At 37.7% G+C, this 16,665-nt stretch overlaps 3 protein-coding genes across 3 annotated transcripts; 2 read left to right on the forward strand and 1 right to left on the reverse strand.

Moving 5' to 3' along the window:
• Window positions 1–1,012: 1,012 nt before the first annotated feature.
• On the reverse strand, window positions 1,013–2,047 carry nedd8 (NEDD8 ubiquitin like modifier). The gene is made up of 4 exons (XM_067444089.1): window positions 1,870–2,047; window positions 1,681–1,728; window positions 1,470–1,552; window positions 1,013–1,386 (listed from the first exon to the last, which is right to left on the reverse strand). The coding sequence occupies exons 1-4, from the start codon at window positions 1,885–1,887 to the stop codon at window positions 1,275–1,277; spliced, it is 261 nt and encodes an 86-aa protein (XP_067300190.1). The 5' UTR covers window positions 1,888–2,047; the 3' UTR covers window positions 1,013–1,274.
• Window positions 2,048–2,328: 281 nt separating this feature from the next.
• On the forward strand, window positions 2,329–7,370 carry gmpr2 (guanosine monophosphate reductase 2). Its single transcript, XM_067444074.1, has 10 exons — window positions 2,329–2,457; window positions 2,853–2,979; window positions 3,128–3,247; window positions 3,608–3,691; window positions 3,799–3,972; window positions 4,068–4,149; window positions 4,239–4,345; window positions 4,480–4,522; window positions 5,398–5,557; window positions 5,644–7,370. Exons 2-10 carry the CDS (start codon window positions 2,893–2,895, stop codon window positions 5,831–5,833), a joined length of 1,047 nt encoding a protein of 348 aa, XP_067300175.1. The 5' UTR covers window positions 2,329–2,457; window positions 2,853–2,892; the 3' UTR covers window positions 5,834–7,370.
• A 257-nt stretch (window positions 7,371–7,627) lies between these two features.
• si:ch211-216p19.6 (E3 ubiquitin-protein ligase TRIM39) lies at window positions 7,628–12,152 on the forward strand. Its single transcript, XM_067451708.1, has 7 exons — window positions 7,628–7,784; window positions 8,088–8,647; window positions 8,721–8,816; window positions 10,201–10,434; window positions 10,512–10,659; window positions 10,805–10,831; window positions 11,545–12,152. Exons 2-7 carry the CDS (start codon window positions 8,090–8,092, stop codon window positions 12,117–12,119), a joined length of 1,638 nt encoding a protein of 545 aa, XP_067307809.1. The 5' UTR covers window positions 7,628–7,784; window positions 8,088–8,089; the 3' UTR covers window positions 12,120–12,152.
• The last annotated feature ends 4,513 nt before the right edge of the window (window positions 12,153–16,665 follow it).

A 16,665-nucleotide genomic window follows, 5' to 3' on the forward strand; every position in this document is an offset into this window, starting at 1 on the left:
TGGTAGGCAGCCCATAAAAGTATATCCATCCATCATAAAAAAGTAATCCACACAGCTCCGGGGGGTTAATAAAGGCCTTCTTGGGCAAACTGATGGGCTTCAAATGTTGGGCTGTCATTCACTTGCCATTATAAAGCATGGATTAGCCAGGGCATTTTTAATATAACTGATTGTATTCGTCTTAAATAAGAATGTCGTATTATTTTGAGGGAGGTTGAGGGTGAGTCAATTATGGGATAATTTTCATTTTTGGGTAAACTATCCTTTTAAGTGAAAAATTGAATGTAAAAGGCTTGTATTCATGACTTCAGAAGTGGGAAATATTGAAATTTCGTACACCCTCAAAACATTCAAATATTAACTTGATAGGGTGTTCATGTCCATTCATATAAACTAGTATTTATGATAACTGATAGCACGTGAAGGAATCCCACCAAATTAATTTTACATACACTGGTCAAAATGTTTAAATGTTGTTGTTTTTTGGCAGTCAACAATGGAAACATTTCTTAAATAAAAACAATTTTTGTTTACACTGACTGCCACTGTCGTCTAGATGACCGTTATTGTGCGTCAGACTGCACTTATTTTTACATAAATTTCAACATCAAGGAAAAGACAATACTGTAGTACACAGAAAAATACTATGCCCATTTGCATGCATAAAGGAACATTAATTTTTGCAGCAAATTGGTTCATGTAGAAAACATTCCATGTCATAGATATGTATGCAATATAAATGTACCTCATTTTCTGGTTCACAAGAAACTTGTTAATTAGTTGTGAGGAGTGTGACAATTTCACTGAGAATCACAAAGCCACGTGCAGTTATTTTGCAAATAGTACAACATTGTACATACTTTTTGCACTTATGCAATTTGCTTAAATTATTAAGAAATGTTTCACATCTGAAGATATGAAAAAAAAATCTAAGTCGAGAATTGAGCGAAAGTGATTGAGGAATAACTAAAACCTTTGAATGATTAAAAAAATAAACATTCTTAGAAAATGCTTAAATGGTTGCATCAATTTTTAATGACAAACTGATACATCAGTTTTACCTTGATTTCTAACACTTCTTGTAAACTTAACAAGAGCACAATCATGCTCTAAACAAATTAAGTGGGAGTGGCATTAACAGGAGGAAGCTGATGAATGTTCCAACAAACAAAGATTATAGTGGCTACCACTCGTCAATACAGATGGTTCAAATGGTTTCTAGGGACATGTGCGAGTACATTGGATATCTAAGGTGGTCAAGGCAGGACTGGCGGTTACATAGTTAGAAGGCGCCTGCTGGGATGCTGGCCACCTCTTAGTGCAAGAACCAGATGCAGCACCGAGCCACCCTGGATCTTGTAATCAGCTGCCGTTTTCTCATCATTCCTGAGGTGGAAAAGACGGAGGGTTAGGAGTAAAGATACAGAAATGTACCGGAGCAGGATGAGCGCGTGAGTAAAATGCCTTACATCTGTTTTCCACTGTAGATGAGTCTCTGTTGCTGGGGTGGGATTCCCTCTTTCTCCTCTACTCTCTCTTTTATTCTCTCCACCTGAATAGGACAGACATCAAATCAAATGATCTTTATTGTCAACAGTATAAATTATAAATGTGGGTAAACACAGTTAAGCGTTAATCTTTTAATATTTGCTGTAAATCATTAAGTATTTTATATTTTACCTTGTCTGTGGGCTCGATGTCAATCTCGATTTCTTTGCCAGTGAGCGTCTTTAAAAACAATGCATACGATAAGTTATTTATTTAGACATAAGATTTCTTATAAGATCTTGTCTGATTCGCAATGCCTTACTGGCGAACTGGACACGGAGTGTGCTGAATGAAATTCGTTATTCTTCTTTCGTTTCTTACCTTGACTTTAATTAGCATTGTGGCTTCTGCTGTTCTATAAATACATGCAGAAAAAACTGGGTGCAAATATAATTAACTGACGGTGGATAAGGTTCAGATTTCAGTTATTCCCACAATTTCTCCACCGTACTACAGTGTACTTCTGTCCGTAGTTCCTGTGTCACTAAAAAATAATTCCTACCATTCTAGTCTATGTAGCAAAGGTTCCGCGGCTCTATGGGGATAATGACGGCGGTGCCAGACAACTATATAGAATTTATAAAAATGAACAAGTTGTTTTAGATTTTATTATTTAAAAGCGTAAAGCTTATTGAGCTAACACTAAATAACAATTTTTCACTTAATCCAAACTGCGTACCCGGAAAGAAAACATTTGCGACAATTTTTTGTGACAGTAAGCTGCGGAGCAAAGTTCTTTGTAGTTTTTCGCGGAACGCTTGGACTTGAATTCACGCGGGAGCCGTCAGCACAGAGACTACACGCGTTGACAGCCGTTAACATCCGCCCTCCTAAAATTACCGCCTCCAACCCCGGAAACCGGTATCATTCTCTCATACATCCTAACGAGGTGCGCGTCTGCAGTTATAGGTAAAATACAATTTTATTTGGTAAATAAAGTATATGAATTAGGGCGCATTTACATTTGTTTGTAATGAACAGCAAAAACATTTATTGTCAACGTGACAGAAAATTTTATGTTATGCTCTTATGGCCTAGGAGGTTGTCTGACAGCTAAGACATGTGCAGAACACATAACCAGATGTGATGATGGGTCATTTTATTAGATTATTTTATGATGCACTAGATAACTCTTCTGTGTGAAATGTCATAACTATTTGCTATTAGAAAGAGGTTACACAAAGATTTAGAGTAAAAAAAATTGTATTTAAAACAAAATCTCACACTGTATCTGCCCCCCCCCCCCAACCCCTTCAGCTTCCATAACTGAACTGTGAATGTTTCTCTTGTCTTGTGTTTTACAGACAGTAAGATACAGTCTCAAGGCCATCCTCTTCAGAAGCCATGCCACGTATTGAAAATGATATCAAGCTTGACTTCAAGGATGTGCTGCTTCGACCTAAAAGAAGCACTCTCAAATCTCGTAGTGAGGTTAGGCATTATTGAGACAATTTAATTTGCATTGTATATGTGATAGATTAGTTTCATTGCAATCACACCTGCAGTGAAATTTCAACTACATTTGGGGTTCTCTCTCATTACTTTTTTCACATTCTCTTCTGACTCTTCCCTGTTTCAGGTGGATCTCATGCGCAGTTTTACTTTCAGAAACTCGAAGGGCAGTTACCGTGGGATTCCCATCGTCGCCGCCAACATGGACACCGTGGGGACGTTTGAAATGGCATTAGCTTTACATCAAGTATGACTGAACTGTTATCATACAGCTGAACAGCCTAAACAAATACTTTCATAAAGTTAAAGAACAGAAAAATGTTCACAAACTCAGTATTATTGGTCTATATTTTATGTCAGCATTACTTGATGTGGAATCGAGTGGTCAAAATAGAGCAATAATGTGAACATGTATCCTGCACCTCCACTCAGTTTTGCTTAGATGAGCATATATCTATAATTTCTTTAATTAAAAATTGCAGGAAAAACAAATGTATAATTGATTTTCTAAAAGGATAAAAAATACTTTTTAAAGTTTTAATAGCTAGAATTTAGTTCTGACTTGGTACTTTGACTTCTTTCATAGTGTGTGTGTATGTGTTTGTAGTTTACTCTCTTTACAGCTATCCATAAGCATTACTGTGTGGATGACTGGAAGGAGTTTGCAGCCAAGCACCCAGAATGCATACAAGTGAGCAGCATCTTTGCTAGATTTCATAAATAAGTCTATGGTCCTCTAGATTGTTGATATTTAGATGATCAGGCTCAGACACACTTCCTCTTTCTTTCTTCCTCCAGAGTGTAGCCGTCAGCACGGGGACAAGTGAGGGGGATTTTGAGAAGTTGGGGGCCATTATGGCTGCTGTACCTAAAATTCAGTACATTTGTGTGGATGTAGCCAATGGCTACTCTGAACACTTTGTCAACTTTGTGAAAGACGTGAGGCAGATGTTCCCTACACACACTATCATGGTCGGTTACCTGTCAACGTCAACAGATAAACATTTTGTTTACATTATCTCATTAGCAATCATCTTAATGTTTTGAAATCTATTTGTGGTTTTTAGGCTGGCAATGTGGTCACAGGAGAGATGGTTGAAGAGCTGATTCTTGCAGGTGCTGACATCATCAAAGTGGGCATTGGACCAGGTGACATCATCAGTCATTTATCTGCAAAGTTTCCCATGGTTTTCAAATTCACATTTGCACCATTTTCACACATATTGTCATGTGTGTAGGTTCTGTGTGCACCACTCGTAAGAAGACCGGCGTGGGTTATCCTCAGCTGAGTGCAGTCATTGAGTGCGCTGACGCTGCACACGGCCTGGGTGGACACATCATATCTGTGAGACTCTTTGAGAGCAAACATTTTTCAATAGAAATGAAGTTACAGTGCTACCATGCTATTTGCATTCATTGGTTAAAAATAATCTTTGATTATGTATTTGTGGGGCTCATCTGTTTTTCATCTTTCTGTAGGATGGGGGATGTACCTGCCCAGGTGACGTCTCCAAGGCATTTGGTGAGTCTTGGGATGCGTTCTGATCTGATGTCTTTACTCGCTTTCAACATAGAGCGGATATTGTTGCATACGAGACAAAAATGTATCAGATTTTGTTGTGTGTATCTGTTCTGAGCCACAAATGTGGTTTTAAATGGGATACATATCTGATATCTGGACATTTGACTTGTGTCTAAATATGTACACTATATTGCCAAGAGTAGTGGAACACCCCTCATCCATCAAATTGTGTACACAATGAAACATTCAGAAACACAGATACTTGTTTTGAGCTGCTGCACTCGAATTTTATAGATAAAATAATTGTGCTTCTGGATGCGACACTGTATTTTATATTTAAAAAAATATATAAAAAGTAACATTATATTTTATATATATTTTTGTCATTAAACTCACAGCTTTATAGAGTCATATTGATAGAGCTCACACTATATAGAGATGCAAGTAATTCACAGACACAATCTCTACCTCGACTTTAATGTAATTTATTTCACTTCAGAATTCTATGAATAACCCATAGATAAAACTAACAAAGGCTATTTTTAATCTGTTAAATTCAATTTTGCACTGCAGACATTAATGACGACTTTAACTTATCCATTCTGGCTAGTAATCATGGTATAAGCGGCATAATCACATCATAATCACATGTTTCAAAGCAACTTCACAATATTAAACAAAAAAATATAATAGTATAAATGTTGCAAAGTTCTTCTATTATGTAACCACTGTACCTCATGCAAAATTAACTAATTTAATTGTGTATAAGCAATGGTATTGACTTAACTCACATAGGAAGCTATTTGTCTTTCAGTCAATATCAGTGTCACGTTCAATATTAGTGTCACTGTTTGATTGGCTAAACTGTGTGACAGGGGCGGGGGCTGACTTTGTGATGCTGGGAGGAATGCTTGCTGGTCATTCTGAGAGTGGGGGCGAAATCATAGAGAAAAATGGTACAAAGTACAAACTGTTCTACGGCATGAGTTCAGACACAGCCATGAAGAGGCATGCAGGAGGAGTAGCAGAGTATAGGTAAGCACAAGCTGGAGCTTGTTGATTATATTATCTAGACACAACACAAATGAGTTGATCAATATTGATCGTTATTGTGCTTTCAGGGCATCGGAGGGTAAAACGGTTGAAGTGCTTTACAAAGGGCCTGTGGAGGCGACGGTGAAAGATGTGCTGGGGGGAGTTCGTTCCACCTGTACATACGTGGGTGCCGCTAAGCTAAAAGAGCTGAGTCGTCGTACCACCTTCATTAGGGTGACCCAACAACTTAACACAGTGTTTGGTAATGATAATTAAGCCAGTTCTAAGGTCTAACTAGGTCCACATTGGGCCAAAGTATGCCAAATCCATGCAGAGGTCATTCTATTCTCTCCGCAGTCATGCACACATATGCATGTTCACACATTCATCATTTAGCGTTAATATAATGTGTATTTTTGGGTTCATACGTAAGCTTTTGAATCCACCAGATGCTGTATCGGCCACTGCATGGCCTTTCTTTTATTGATTAATTAGTCTTTGGAAATTTCTAATTTTGGAATTAGAAGTTTAGAATTTTTCAAGTTTTCAAGAGGACTGTAATGATAGTGTACACTCTAAAAATGCTGTGTTGCTCTAATCCATATTTTCGATGGATTGAAACTACCCAGCATTTTTTTTTGTGTATTTTTTTGTGCAGTTTATGTTTTAGGTCATAACCTTAAATCTTGTGTTCATTTTTAATTACATTTCTAAACACACTTAGACTAGACACTCTATTAGAGTCTTATATTTCATCCGAATAATTCAAACTTTTTAATTTTAAACTGTCTATGCATATTGTGTTATATTTCTGGTATTTTCTGTTTTGATATTCTATTCTCCATGGGCCAACACAAATCTTTTAGCAGATCATTACAGTATTAGTGGTCTGTTATACAACATGCTAAAGACATCCATTTTTACTACCATTCTATTATATAGCATATATTTCAAGACCAAAGCCAGGGTATTTTTTACCCTTTTAACAAGTTTCTCCTGTGTTTGTTTGTGTTGCAGTAGTATTACACAAACTTTTGAAGTCTTAATCACTTCTTGTCATAATATTGGCATTATTTTATGCATTTGAACCTGGTTGGATCAGTAGACATACTGCATACTCAAATCATGTTCTACTTAAAGGGTTAGTTCAACCAAAAATGAAATTGATGTCATTAATGACTCACCCTAATGTTGATATTTATATTTATATACCCTAATAAGATATTTTATATTTAGTCCGAGGGTGTATCTAAGTGTATGCACACTATATTGTCCATGTCCAGAAAGGGATTAAAAACATCATCAAAGTAGTCCATATGTGACATCAGTTGGTTAATTAGAATCTCTTGAAGCATCGAAAATACAAAATGTATTTTGCCTACACTTTAGATACGCTGTCAGAATAAATATAAAATATCTTAAACTGTGTTCAGAAGATGAACAGAGGTCTTACGGGTGTGGAACGACATTAGGGTGAGTCGTAATGACATCAATTTCATTTTGGGGTGAACTAACCCTTTAACATTTATTAAACTTAATAATTTAATTTTTATCTTTTTGTTATTATACTGTTTATACTATTGACATTCCATTACAATTAGTTTTCTCATTGATTGTAACTAAAGTTGCTGCTTGTGCAGATATGAATGAATGTCAAATAAATTAAACCCATTTCCCCATTTAACTAGCGTCAGATGGCTGATAAGTTGACGGTTTCGTTAATTTCCCCCCATATATTTCACTTAAAATAATTACAGGTTCAGGGGTTAACATTCCTGTATTGTACTGTGAAAATAAATCAATTAAATAATCATGACTTGTGACGTGTGTTCTTTGCTTTGTAGGTACATAATGTTTGATATATTAAGCATAAGAAAATATTTGTTAACATTTTGAATGCAGATAATTGTTAGTGTCTGTAAAGCCCTTAATCTCTTTTGTCAAGCTGAAAGTAAACATGCTGACGCCCTTCTTATATTGCATTTAAAGTCTTTAAGGAGTGGTTCATGCAGAACATATTAGATGCAGATTATTTCAAAGAGTTCCCTGTGATTTCTTCTCACAGTGTGCATCATACTGAGATCATCAGTCAGTCTTAAAATGCTAGTATGTTACTGCACAATACAACAGAATAAAGAATGTGACGTATAAGAAGGAGCAGGTGGCATTGTACACTCCTTCCGGTTTCAGTAAACCACAGCTGCACTGAAGACACACCGAACTAGAGGTGAGGAAATCTTCTGATTTGTTAGTGAAATGAATTCTTAGTGCTTTTTCATTGATGCAATGCACCTTTACATTTGTATTTTGATTTATTTTAATGAATGAATAATTGTGAAAATTCAAAAAACATATCCGCACTTAATTTGTTTGTAATGCAAATCTTTATTGTATTTTTAATTAAACTATGCTGCAGTTCACATCCTGAATCAAAACCGGTTCGACAGGTTACATTTGTTTAAAAGGGAGGGACAAGCAGAGTTATCTTGTATCCTAAGTGTGTATTTCTTTTCTTTTTCTCTCCCACCAGCGATGGCTTCTTCCAGCAGTTCCCAGGCTGCAGAACTGTGCCTGTGTTCAATATGTCAGGATTTCTTCACTGACCCAGCCACCATTCCGTGTGGACACAACTTCTGCATGGAATGTATTAGTCAACACTGGAACAGCAGTATGGGGACTCAGTGCCCCCTTTGCAAGAAGAACTTTCACTTGAGACCAGATCTTGGCATCAATAGAGAGTTCAGAGATCTCATTGAACAACTGAAAAGGGTAGAAAGTCCTGTCCAACCCGGAGTAATACCATGCGATGCCTGCACAAAAATAAAGAGAGGTGCTTTGAAGTCTTGCCTGCATTGTGAAGGATCTTTCTGTAAAACACATCTAGAGCCTCATAACACTCTAGCAAAACTGAAAAAGCACAAACTTATCAACCCTGTGGAGAGTCTGGAGGATTATATATGCTCAAAGCATGAGAGACCCCTGGAGCTGTTCTGCAGAGATGATCAGATGTGCCTGTGCCTGTCGTGTACCATAAAAGACCACAGAACCCACAACACTGTTCCTGTAGAGAAGGAGAGTGAAGAACGGAAGGTGAGAGACGCTTAATCTATTTTTTTGTACTTCAGTAACTTCGCCTTAAAGAATGCTTCATTTCTGTCCACAGTCTCAGTTTGGGAGAAAGCAGGCTGAGGTTCATTTGATGATTCAGAGCAGAATGAAGAAAATTGAAGAAATCAAACACTCTGTACAGATCAGCAAGGTAAGTCTTGTTGTGTGATCTTAAAAAGTTTTACATGCAACATTGATCAATCTATTTAATTATTTACTTTTACATTGCATTCAAGGTAAACATTTTATTAGTTCATGCATTTTCTGGGAATCAAACCCATGACCTTGGTGTTGCTAACTATTTGAGCTGGTGTTAATGCGCAATGGTTCTCAGAATCTGTATTCGGACTGATCGGTTGCATCAGTAAGTGGTCAGATATTTCCCCCTCATCCATTGCAGTTCTGTATATCATTCAGCTCATCCAGGTAACTGAAATCTTCTGTCAAAATCGTTTCCCCCTATGTTTCAGTCTCAGTATCAGCAGGAAATGTAGGTGGGGGAAGTGACTCAACAGTGCTCTCTTACGCTCTCATTACCCACAATATCCTTAAAAAAATAATTAAAAAACCTGCCCAGAGATCTGGGTGTGTGTTTATGGTGTGTGAGTTCAATACTTACTGCTGTGTGTGTGTGCCCTTATACGGGTGAAATTCAGAGTACGAAACACCCTACTTGGCCACTCTTCTAATTTATTCACAAGCAGTGATTTAAAGAGATTAATACAATCAGAATTATACATAAAAAATGTTTTGGCTCTTCCAAACTTTATGATGGCACTGAATGGCATTTTGTTTTAAAGTCCATAAAAGTGCATCTATTCATTATAAAAGTGACCCACACGGCTCGGGGGGTTAATAAAGGTCTTCTGAAGCATTTGTGTAAGAAAAAATTCCATAAATAAATAAAACTTTCAAACTTAATTTGTTTGCAATGCAAATCTTTTTTGTATGTTCAATTAAACTATATGCTGCTTTTCACATCCTGAATCAAACTCAGTTTAAAAGGTTACATTTGTTTAAAAGGTAGGGACAAGCAGAGTTATCTTGTATCCTAAGTGTTTAGCTTAGTGTTTCTTTTTTTTTTCTTCTCCCACCAGCAAATTTTCTTTTTGGGGTGAACTATTCTTTTAAGGCTGAAATCTGAAGTCAGCTGCCTAAGCTTTCGGATGTAGCCTGTCTGTTGTACAGATATGCTTTTCCCAATAGTAAAGCCACAGAATATTAAGAGCATCTCTGCTTCAACCGGCGCTAATGTGTTTTGTATCACACTGCGGACTAGATCTCATGTTTTAAACTAACACAAACTGACACCATCTTGCATCTCATTTATTAATTGCAACAAAAATTACCTGTGAGAACTTCTTTAGTAATAATGTTATAAAAATGTACTATGAAAGCAAAACAATACCATTACATTAAAATCAGTATTTATTGTCAGTTCCACATAATTATTTGCTTGGTATATATTTAATATAATTATTTGCTTGGTATGGTATCTATGTCATAAGACTGACTGTGCATTATGCTTTATTTAGCTTAGCTCAGAAAAAGAGAAGGCAGACTGTGTTGAGCTGTTCACAGATCTGATCCGCTCCATTGAGAGCTGTCAGTCTGAGCTGCTGGAGGTGATGGAGCAGAAGCAGAAAGCAGCAGAGAAGCAGGCTGAAGATCTCATTAAAGAGCTGGAGCAGGAGATCGCTGAGCTGAAGAGGAGAGACGCTGAGCTGGAGCTGCTCTCACACACCGAGGATCACCTGCACCTCCTCCAGGTCAGTGTTTGTCTCTCTGCTCACATCACAGCTCAACACTCAACATGCTGACTGATTTCCCTTCTCTCCTGTTGTAGATTTATCCATCCTTGTGCAGCCCGTTAGACACCAAGATCTGGACTGAGATCAGTACTGACCTTAATCTGAGGGAGGACGCTCTGAGGAAAGCTCTAACAAAACATCAAGAGTTTCTCAATGGTGCGATGGTGAAGATTACAGGAACTGGTGAGCTTCTTGCTGTTATGATTAGTAAGAAAACAGCTTTTTTATTTAGCTTAAATTATGCTTAAAAGCTAAGACTGGTACTGTTCTACAAATGATTTACATTCTTTAGGGAATATAATAATTAATGTATAAATTGTTTCCACAGAGCTAAGGAGGATTGAGAAGTTTACAGGTATATTCAAAAGTCATATGTGCCATTTCCCTACATTTAAACATACATTTATGTAGATGTATGGAGGGTTCTTTAACTTTAGGTACTTTGGGTACTGTCTTTAGACATAATTTATTTTTAATATTATACTGTACATAGATCACAAAAGAATTATATATTTTTCTAAAAAAAAAAAAAAAAAATACCACAGTGTCTTTCCATCACATGGCTAATTTCATAGCATTTTGTGATTCATAAATACATACAGTTAAATAATACTTTCACACTTTTTACATCGTTTAACAAATTGATTAGAAATTACACCCATGGCATCTGCTCACAAGTGATATTTGTCGTATCTTTTATTTTATCAATAATTTAAAGATCTTCTCAAATGAAAAAATAGAAATAATTTTCACACAGCAATAGTAATATGCTTCATTATTATACTTCTTATTTATATTATCATAGTTTTAAATGTATAATAAAGGATATTCATATTTTGAGATTGAAAGCATGAGACAAGTGTAAAACTATACAATCTATACATAAAGGGCACTTGAAAAGTTGCAAATATAAATGATGAACACAGTGTAAAACATTTCCAGGAAGTTTTAATGGGAAAAAATATAACAAAAATAAAAATTTGATGCAATACACGTATGGTTGTATTGTTTATCCCGTACTACACAAGTATGTTAAAAGTCTGCTATTTGTTCTGATCTGTCTTTCAGTGAATGTGACTATGAATCCTGAAACTGCACACCCAAAACTCCTCTTGTCTGAGGATGACAAACAAGCTGGATATGGAGAAACACGACAGATTGTCTCTGATAATCCATGGAGGTTTGATCAATGTCCTAGTGTCCTGGGAAAGGAGGGATTCTCCTCTGGGAAATTTTATTTTGAGGTGCAAGTAGAAGGGAAAACTGAGTGGGATTTAGGTGTGGCGAGGGAGTCTGTTAACAGGAAGGGAATAATCACTCTGAGTCCAAGGAATGGACTCTGGACTCTATGGTTGAGGAATGGAAGTGAGTACAAGGCCTGTGACTGTCTGTCTGTCTCTATCTCTCTGAAAGTGAAGCCACAGAAGGTGGGTGTGTTTGTGAATTATGAGGAGGGTCTCGTCTCCTTTTATGATGTGGAGTCCAGGTTTCATATCTACTCTTTCACTAATCAGTCTTTTACTGAGAACCTCTATCCTTACTTCAGCCCAGGCTTTAATAATGGAGATAAAAATGCAGCCCCACTGATCATCTCACCGGTCAGCAAGAATAAGTGGATTTTAATAAATGATAACCATTTGTAGAAAAAAAAAGAACAATTGTCATTTGTAATAAAATAAAAGAAGTATTTTTTGCTGTGCTTTTTTCTTCCACAATCACAATACTAACATTACATAAACACCTCAAACAAAGATAGATTTTAAATGTTTATATTGAACCCCATGACTGTAATTCACAAATAAATCACACCATCAATGGAGCTGCCATGCCCCTCTTCCCTTACCAAAGATACCCGTCAAATTTGCTTCAGGAACCTGAAAAAGATTAACCAAGACACTTTAACTACAGACCTTCAGCAATTCTCCTCTGCTGATCTCTCCTCAGTCTCGGAATCAGTTGACTTCTACAACAAGTCTCTGAGCAGCCTTCTAGATCTTCACGCGCCTGTAAAACTAGAATGGTCACCTTCTCGCGCTCAGCACCCTGGTACACCAGCAAACTGTGGAAGATGAACACGGTTGGGCTCGTACTTGAGAGGCGTCTCAAGCTCTCAGGACTCACTGTTCATAGGCAAGCCTATAGAGATCATCAGAAGGCCTACGCAAGGTCCTTGAGAAATGCTCAGTCACAGTTCTACTCTTGCATCATCAACAATAACCCTGGAAACTCCAAGAAGCTTTTTCTCCACTATTAATCACATCCTCAAACCGCAATCTCACTCTTTTTCAGAAGCCACAGAAGAGAGGTGCAATATAAGTTCATGACCTTTTTTAGGAACAAAGTAGACAACATCCACTTGCTTCTATCTAGCACTTCCGCTCTGCCTGTCCCGTCTGTTTATCCACAGCCAGGTTCCTTCCAACATCTCTGCTGCTTCTCCATCATCACACAGCTCGAGGTTGAGGACATCATCAGAAAAATGAAACCATCCACCTGTGCACTGGATCCTTTTCCTACAGCCTTGGTAAAATCTAACCTCTGTGTCTTAACTCCATTTATAACCGAGATTATTAATAATTCCCTCCAGGCTGGCCATGTTCCTTCATCTCTAAAAACTGCTATCATCAGACCACTTCTTAAAAAACCCACTTTAGACCCAGATGTTATTGACAACTACAGGCCCATCTCCAACCTCCCATACCTCTCTAAGGTGCTGGAAAAAGTTGTTGCTGCACAGCTTCAGGTCCATTTGGAGCATAACAATCTATATGAGAAATTTCAGTCTGGTTTCCGTTCCGGACACAGCACAGAAACAGCTTTGGTCAGGGTCACAAACAATCAATTGATGGCGGCAGATGCTGGTTCCCTATCCCTTCTCATCCTCCTGGACTTAACTGCAGCTTTCGATACAGTTGATCATAATATCCTCCTTCACCGTTTACATTCCACCATCGGTCTCTCTGACTCGGTCCACAACTGGTTTTCTTCTTATCTCACTGGGAGAACTGAATATGTTGCATTGGGAGAAGCTACATCCCTGTCACACAATGTCACCTGCGGTGTCCCTCAAGGCTCTGTGCTCGGACCCACCCTGTTCATACTCTACATGCTCCCCCTTGGCCGTCTCATCAGCCGGCATGGGATTTCTTTTCACTGCTATGCTGATGACACTCAACTCTACCTCAGGACAAGTTCATCCACCTCTGCTGACCTCACACCATCAACTTTGATCACTTGCCTGGATTAGATTAAGGCGTGGATGAAGCAAAACTTTCTGCAGCTAAACAGCTCCAAAACTGAAGCTATCCTAGTCGGCACTCCACTTCAGGTCCAGAAGTCCGTTATCACCAGCATTGCTTTCTCTGATCAGGTCATTCCCCTTTCCACTTCAGTCACCAATCTGGGGGTCCGAATGGAATCACAGCTTACTTTTGAAGCGCACATCAAACACCTGTGTAAGACCTCCTTCTTCCACCTCAGAAACATTGCCAAACTTCGTCCCATTCTAACACTGGCAGATGCGGAGAAGCTTGTCCACGCCTTTATCTCCTCCAGGCTGGACTACTGCAATGCGCTCCTTATCGGCATCACTAGCAAAAATCTCCAGAGGCTGCAGTGTATTCAGAACAGCACTGCTAGGATCCTCACGAGGGTGCGCAAATACGACCATATCACCCCCCGTTCTAAAATCACTCCACTGGCTTCCTGTGTCGTTCAGGATCGAGTACAAGATCTCTCTCCTTACGCACCAGTGCATCCATGGTGAGGCACCCACCTATCTCAAGGAACTTCTCACCACACAAACAGCCACTCACAACCTCCGCTCTGTTTCGCTGTATCGCCTTAAAACTCCCACAACCAATCTCCGTACTATGAGAGATCGGGCCTTCTGCTCTGCAGCCCCCAGTCTGTGGAATGCTCTCCCTGACCACCTGCGGACCCCACAGATTGTAAATGTTTTATTTATTTTATTTTATTCATTTACTTATTTATTTATTGTTGTTGATTGTTTTTAATTATGTAGCACTTTGAGATTTTGTTAAATATAAAGTGCATTATAAATAAAATGTATTATTATTATTATTATTATTAATATCTCTATAAATCTGATATTTTGTCTAATACCAAGACTAAATAGATAATAGCATCATTTCAGGACCCTATTGTTTGTCATGATATGCTGTCCAATGACGTCAGAAGTATTAAGATAACTAGGGAACATCCTTTTTGAGCAGCATATACCTGCTCAAAACACTATCACTTACTTTTTAAACTCTGAAGACACTTTTTGACAGTTTTGATCACAGTCAATGCTGGGACTCAATGTAAATATCTTATGGGGGTTCTTAACGCTGTCAGCTCATGTTTATATTAAAGATTTCTGTTGCAGCTAATCACTTTTCCTCAGAGATGTGTTTAAAATGTCCAGATTCAAGGTTTAAAGCAATGCACTTTACTGCTCAAATGTAACTGATTCATTGTCGCTCTCCAGGAATAGAAGTAAGATATTAGATTTTAGACAAAAGCGGTACGGACTTTAGGAATACATAACTTAATAAAATTGCTGGAGCGCAGATTATGACTAGTGTTACGAATATTAAGAAGTGATTGAAAATATAATGGAGTTTTCGCAATAAGAGTTTTATAAATAAATAGAAACCAATGAATTTCTCTACAGGAATGAAGAGAAGACCAATTCAATAAAAAATATACAAATGACAATGATGAGTGTTAAATGAAGCTCCAACGCAAAGCAGATTGCAGCATGATAAATAACATCCAGTTTATGAAGAAGAGTTTTTGAAGCAGACCTAAACCACATCACCATAATCCAAAATGGAAGCACTGTCATTTTAAGCAAAAGTTGTTTTGAAGTGTGTGTAAAAGAAGATTTATTGCGAAAAAGAAAACGAATACGACAGCTACAATGTAAGAATATCCTGTAAGTTTCACAGCTGAAAATGTAATTGTTAGTCAAGGAAAAGCTTTTATAGACACCAGGCCCAGAAAACGATCATGAGTGCATCTTTATGGCATTGTTTTGCTCAACACCACCTCTACAGAATAATAAACCCGTCTAATTCAGTAGCCCCGCCCACCGGCTCATGAAGCTAGCCAGGATCAGATCGTACTTCGGATCACCCATAGCCAGCAGCAAAAAACATGCCGAAGAAGATTAAGATATTGTGCTTTTCCTGGTTGTGGAAGAACACAGTCGCTGCATTAGTCTCCTTCGGATCCTAGTATTAGGAATGTTGTGAGATTCTCCATTTATTTTTATTGGAGTTCCAGCTCACGTGGTGAAGACATATGTGTGTTTGCTTCATTTCACTGCGGAATTGTAAACAAGTCTCAGGTCGATGCTGGATTTGCAGACATATTGAGATTAAAACACAATGCTGTGCCTTGTATATTAAATCTGACAGTAATAGTAGTCCCGGGTCTATGTGTTTTCCAGACGGGCTACTAAAACGTACGCACGTCTGCAGGCTGGTGAATCTCAAATAGTGAAATAATATTCCTTTCTTGATCTGTGGACGCATGCATGTGTGTGTGTCTGTGCAAGCGAGTTTAGCACTTATCCACCGATTGGGCAGGCCAAGTATTACAAAAATAATATTCTAATAAATCGCAGGTAAATGAGAAATAAGTAATTTGTTTTTGTTTGATAAAGACATTTACGTGCGCTCTGATCGAGAGAATCATTCCGGAATCATTCATTAGTTGACCTCAGACAACAGTATATAAAAAATCCAGTAATAAAATTTTAGGGTATACCTAAAAAATAATTAGGTATACCCTAAAAGACAAGATTTTGTTATTTCAAAAAGAAAAAAACGTTTGGTCCCCTTTAATTTTTTTCTACAAGCTCGTGATTCATGTTTTTTATGCCTCCATTACCTGCTTTTACCACTGGACAGCACTTTTGGGTTGAGTTTGTGGGGATAGGGTTTCTGTCTGGTTAATAGTTTTTCCCCTAATTAATTTATCATTTTTATTTATTTATTCCAAAGTGGAGCTAGTGAGCATCTGTGTTCGTGGGAATCGTTGCACCATTTCCTGAGACTGGATTCTCATTTGTGTGGCTGAGAAACCATAAAGACTGCTATCAATGAATGATCTTCTCGTTTCCTTGCGTTTACACCGCGAGTCTTAATAAATTAATTTACATCCCAAAAAAAAAAAAAA

Source organism: Pseudorasbora parva, chromosome 1, assembly GCF_024679245.1.
Source record: "Pseudorasbora parva isolate DD20220531a chromosome 1, ASM2467924v1, whole genome shotgun sequence".
NCBI lineage: Eukaryota > Metazoa > Chordata > Actinopteri > Cypriniformes > Gobionidae > Pseudorasbora > Pseudorasbora parva.